At 36.9% G+C, this 4,982-nt stretch overlaps 1 protein-coding gene across 1 annotated transcript; it reads left to right on the top strand.

Annotated features, from left to right (window-relative positions):
* Positions 1 to 1,452: 1,452 nt before the first annotated feature.
* LOC111912200 (cucumisin) lies at positions 1,453 to 4,628 on the top strand. The gene is made up of 10 exons (XM_023907923.2): positions 1,453 to 1,569; positions 1,675 to 1,769; positions 1,922 to 2,013; positions 2,137 to 2,377; positions 2,464 to 2,974; positions 3,058 to 3,155; positions 3,264 to 3,485; positions 3,605 to 3,716; positions 3,795 to 4,008; positions 4,105 to 4,628. The coding sequence occupies exons 1-10, from the start codon at positions 1,453 to 1,455 to the stop codon at positions 4,626 to 4,628; spliced, it is 2,226 nt and encodes a 741-aa protein (XP_023763691.2).
* Positions 4,629 to 4,982: the final 354 nt, after the last annotated feature.

Genomic DNA, 4,982 nt, shown 5'->3' with positions numbered 1-4,982 from the left:
TGTTACTTTCAAAAATAAAAGAGAGAGAGAGAGAGAGAGAGAGAGAGAGAGAGAGAGTTTCATCATCACCACACCTACGGTTCCGTGTGTTGTTTCGGGCCCCACCTAACCACAAAATGAGTATACAACCTATGGCTTAAGACCATCTTTAACCCATCTCTATTTTTCCTCATAAATGGAGTAAATAGTGCTTCATCTCCAATCCTATTCCATTTTCTACCATATTTTTTACCCCAAAAAGTATATTCTAGAATATTCTATTTTTATAACTTATATATATTATCAAATACACCCCCGCTACTAATTAAACTCTATATTTATGATTAATTAATATAAATTAGTATATAACATGATATTATAAATATTAAATATTGCATTTAAATTATAATTAGTAGATAAAATAAAATAAAAATGAGAGACTAAAATTGACAACCAAACTTTACCTTTATTTTTAGAGATATGAATAGTATTTCTCAATATATGGGGGGATACTATTGATATCTCCAAAAATGGATGTGAAAGTGGGGTAGGGTTGGAGAAGAATGGAGAAAGAAATGAATGAATAAATAGACTTTGGGGATGAGTTGGAGATATGTACCTAAGACCTAAAGATAAATCCAATTTAAAAAGGAAAAAGACATTAATAAAGTTGAACATTAAAAGTATCATTCTTCATAAAAATGGATATTTTGGATCTTTGATCTTGGATATTTTGGGTCTTGATCTTGAATTTTATGTTTGCTCGACAGTGACTGAATATGACATACTATATGTTAGGATTTGGAACCAAATAGCCATGGGAGTAGGGTTCAATAAGTTTCCCAAACTTTGAGTTAACGGGAATATTTTCGAATTCCAATATTTAATGAATCGATGATATATCACCACTGGGATAACTTAATTGGAAAAAACAGAGGTAGGGTATAAGTAATTTTCTTTTTTGAAGATTTGTTATTGCGAATTGAATGATAGATAGAATACATATAATTAATTATATTTTTGATTAATTTTTAGTTGGTGTGAGTATTTTCTGTAGTATGGCCTGGTTTGCTATAGATACCCAGCTCTAATATTTAAGTTGGATAAATTAATGATTTTAGAAAAATTCAGTAAAAATATTTGCAAGGATGGTGACGGTCATGATTTTTTTAGAGTTTTGGATGGAAGGTGAAGATGTATTTCATCTAAATTAAAAAAAAAAAAAAAAAAAAATCTTAATTAAATTATATATAACAATTTAAATCCAAAGAGAAACGGATGATAACGTGCATATTCTAAATTTAACATTGTCTACCTCGCCTGAAGCCGGCATTTGTACAACGTCCGACGATTTTAACAACATTGAATTATTTTTGAGAAACCAATGAGGTCGAGTTCGCTATATATACATACAAACCACTCTAATTAGTTATTATCTGCATAATCATCTTCAAATCAATCAAGTCAGTGTCAATGTCGTCTCCATTATGGCTGCTCTTCTTACTCACTGTCACATATTCTCTCATCTTTAGCTACACTCAAGCAGCTGATTCCAATGATCTCAAGGCATTTCTTTCGTTTAAAAACACAGTTTAAACAATCAATTCAATATCTAGTTTTATATAGTTTATATCATTTTATGCATGCATATTTGGAAAATTTCAGCATAAATAATTGTTTTATATGTTGTTGCAGACCTACATTGTGTACATGGGTGACCTTCCTAAGACTAAGACTGATTTCTCCGTGGCAGCAGTCCATTCAAACATGCTACAACAAGTTATTGGCAGGTTGATTATTTTAATTTTTAGTATATATATGTGATGGTTTTAAAGCTCCTTCTATGGCGACATTGAGCTTTAAAGATTTTATAATTAATTTCTTGTATAATTAATTAATTTGGCTTATAATTGTTACTTACGTCTTGATGGTTTTCATGCAGCCGGGCATCAAAATCGTTACTCCATAGCTACAAAAGGAGCTTTAATGGCTTCGTTGCCAAGCTAACCGAAGATGAAAAAAACCAATTAGCTCGTGAGTGGATTTTGTTGACCAATTAATTAAATTATTAGATTAATACATGTACATGGCATCTCCCTAATTACGTAAAAAGTATGATTAAATATTTATAATAGCCGTACATTCTTTTGCATGCAGAAATGGAGGGAGTGGTGTCTGTGTTCCCAAGCCAAAACAAGAAACTTCACACGACCAGATCATGGGACTTCATGGGCTTCCCTCAAGATGTCAAAAGGGCACCTCTTGAAAGCGACGTCATCGTAGGTATGCTAGACACCGGCGCCTGGCCGGAGTCGGACAGTTTCAAGGACGACGGATTTGGTGCTCCACCAGCCAAATGGAAGGGATCATGCGCTTCAAAAAATTTCACCTGCAACAAGTAATTAATTAATAAATTCACTTTATATTTATATGCTTCTAGTTAATTAGTTCTTATGATTGTGGCGTTATATTAATTAATGTCAGCAAATTGATCGGAGCAAAATACTACAACACCGACGGGAGTGCTGGAGATGAGGAGCTGTCAGCAAGAGACACTGAGGGCCATGGCACACATACGGCATCCACTGCAGCAGGACGTGCAGTGAACAACGCGAGCATGTTAGGTCTAGGCAAAGGGACGGCTAGAGGCGGTGTTCCATCCGCACGTATAGCAGTCTACAAGATCTGTTGGACGGGTGGTTGTTCAGATGCCGATATCTTGGCGGCTTTTGATGATGCGATTGCTGATGGAGTTGATATCATTTCTCTTTCCGTTGGAGGCTCTTTCCCTTTACAATATTTTGAGGATACCATCGCCATTGGAGCTTTTCATTCCATGAAGAATGGAATTCTTACTTCCAATTCCGCCGGAAACGACGGTCCTGGAGCTGGATCAATTACTAATCTTTCACCATGGTCGTTGTCTGTTGCCGCTAGCAGCATCGATCGGAAGTTCTTAACTCAGATTGTGTTGGGTAACAATGCAACTTATGAGGTGACAATTCAACTTTTTTTTTTTTTTTTTTTTCACTTTTATACTGTTGATACATATGATTCTAACTAAATGTTGTTGTGTAGGGGCCAACTGTAAACACATTCGATGGTGCAATTCATCCAATAGTTTATGGGGGATCAGTGCCGAATACCAAAAAGGGATTTACATCAGACGATTCTAGGTAATAAGAAAATCTAATTTTCGATCAATTAAAATCGAGGCGATCGAAGATATATATACAATCTAGAATAATATTCATGAGCAACGTATATATGAAATTTAAATGCAGATACTGCGAAGAAGATTCCTTGGACCCAACTTTGGTGAAGGACAAGATTGTGGTTTGTGAGGATTTTGATGGACCAGAGAATGCGTTGCTCTCAGGTGCAAGCGGTGTAGTGATCGAAGGTGATTTCGGCTACGATGATCTGGCCTTCTCTTTCGTTTTACCAACCACATATTTGAGCGGCAAAGATGGCAATTCAGTTCTAAGTTACTTAAACTCCACCACGTAAGTCTAGCTACCTAATTAACATTATATTATTAACCCATTTGTCAATCCACATATTAATTAATTACAAGCGTGGGATCCATTTTGAACCTTTTTTTTTTTGTTATTGTGTTTGGTAGGACACCAAGTGCAAGTATCCTCAAGTCCTATGAACCTGTGGACAAAGCAGCTCCAACTGTGGTTTCCTTCTCATCAAGAGGCCCCAACCTAATCACTCTAGACCTTCTCAAGGTACGTAGTATATATATGATTCAAAAGGAAATAAATATATGATTTCCGATGACAATATTTTAAGTAACCTTTTTGTAGCCGGATTTAACCGCACCTGGGGTGGACATTTTAGCTGCATGGTCAATGGGTACAACTGTGACCGGAGAAGAAGGTGACACCCGTGTTGTCCCTTACAGTATCATCTCCGGAACTTCCATGTCTTGCCCTCACGCCTCTGGTGCTGCTGCTTATGTTAAATCCTTCCACCCCACATGGTCTCCTGCTGCGATAAAGTCGGCCCTTATGACAACAGGTATGATTATACATTATATAAAACCTAAAACCCTAGAAAGTTTATGACATTCATGTATTTAAACGAATTGATGAACGGTTTTAATTTTTGTGGCAGCTGCAACGATGAGTCCAATCAAAAACCTAGACGCTGAATTTGCATATGGTTCTGGACATATCGACCCATTAAAGGCCACCGATCCAGGTTTGGTGTATGACGCCGGAGAATCAGATTTCGTTTCATTTTTATGTGGGCAAGGTTACAACGCCACAACTTTGAAAATTGTGACCGGCGACGCTAGTGCTTGCTCGGCGGCCAGTAACGCAACCGTGTGGGACCTGAACTATCCTTCTTTCGCTCTCTCGGCTCCACAATCAGGCAGCATCGTCCGGACCTTTAACAGGACGGTTACTAACGTGGGTGCAGCAGAATCGACGTACCAGGCTAGTATGATTGCACCATCAGGGCTTTCGGTCAAGGTTGACCCGATCAGTCTATCGTTCAAATCAGTGGGGGAGACGCAATCTTTTGTGGTCACAGTTGGCGCCACAATTGGGTCAAAGACGCTTTCGGGTTCGTTGGTTTGGAGTGATGGAGTTCACAAGGTTACGAGCCCCATTGTTGCGTTTCTTTCCTCCTAAATGACACTTTATTTCATTGATTTGTTTTGGTCAAATAATTACCTCCTATTGACATTTGGTCACCTAGGTATCAATTTTTTTTTTTTTTTTTTATATTTGATGTATCAAAAATCCTGATATTGTATTGAAGGATCAAGATTGTATTTTTTTTTCAATGAAAGGAATATGCATTAAGAATGTTTTTGTGATGATTTAAACTTACTGAAATCAGCAACGTTATTTTTTGCTCTATGCCATCTTTGACTTTCTACTATGGGTTATCATCTATATCATGATGTAAGGGTCTGGCTTTTGTTTGATGTCTTAGTAATGTAGTAAAGAAGTTGTAGTAGTGTACCCATTTTCCCTTTCATT

Source organism: Lactuca sativa, chromosome 2 (assembly GCF_002870075.4).
Source record: "Lactuca sativa cultivar Salinas chromosome 2, Lsat_Salinas_v11, whole genome shotgun sequence".
In the NCBI taxonomy this organism is placed as follows: domain Eukaryota; kingdom Viridiplantae; phylum Streptophyta; class Magnoliopsida; order Asterales; family Asteraceae; genus Lactuca; species Lactuca sativa.
This window is presented reverse-complemented; position numbering and strand designations above follow the sequence as displayed.

What these genes read in the sequence shown, in the direction of transcription:
- LOC111912200 (XM_023907923.2), top strand. Translation starts at nt 1,453, where the DNA reads ATGTCGTCTCCATTATGGCTGCTCTTCTTACTCACTGTCACATATTCT. An exon ending in CTACAACAAGTTATTGGCAG is followed by an intron (nt 1,770 to 1,921) that starts GTTGATTATTTT and finishes GTTTTCATGCAG; the next exon opens with CCGGGCATCAAAATCGTTAC. An exon ending in TCACTCTAGACCTTCTCAAG is followed by an intron (nt 3,717 to 3,794) that starts GTACGTAGTATA and finishes ACCTTTTTGTAG; the next exon opens with CCGGATTTAACCGCACCTGG.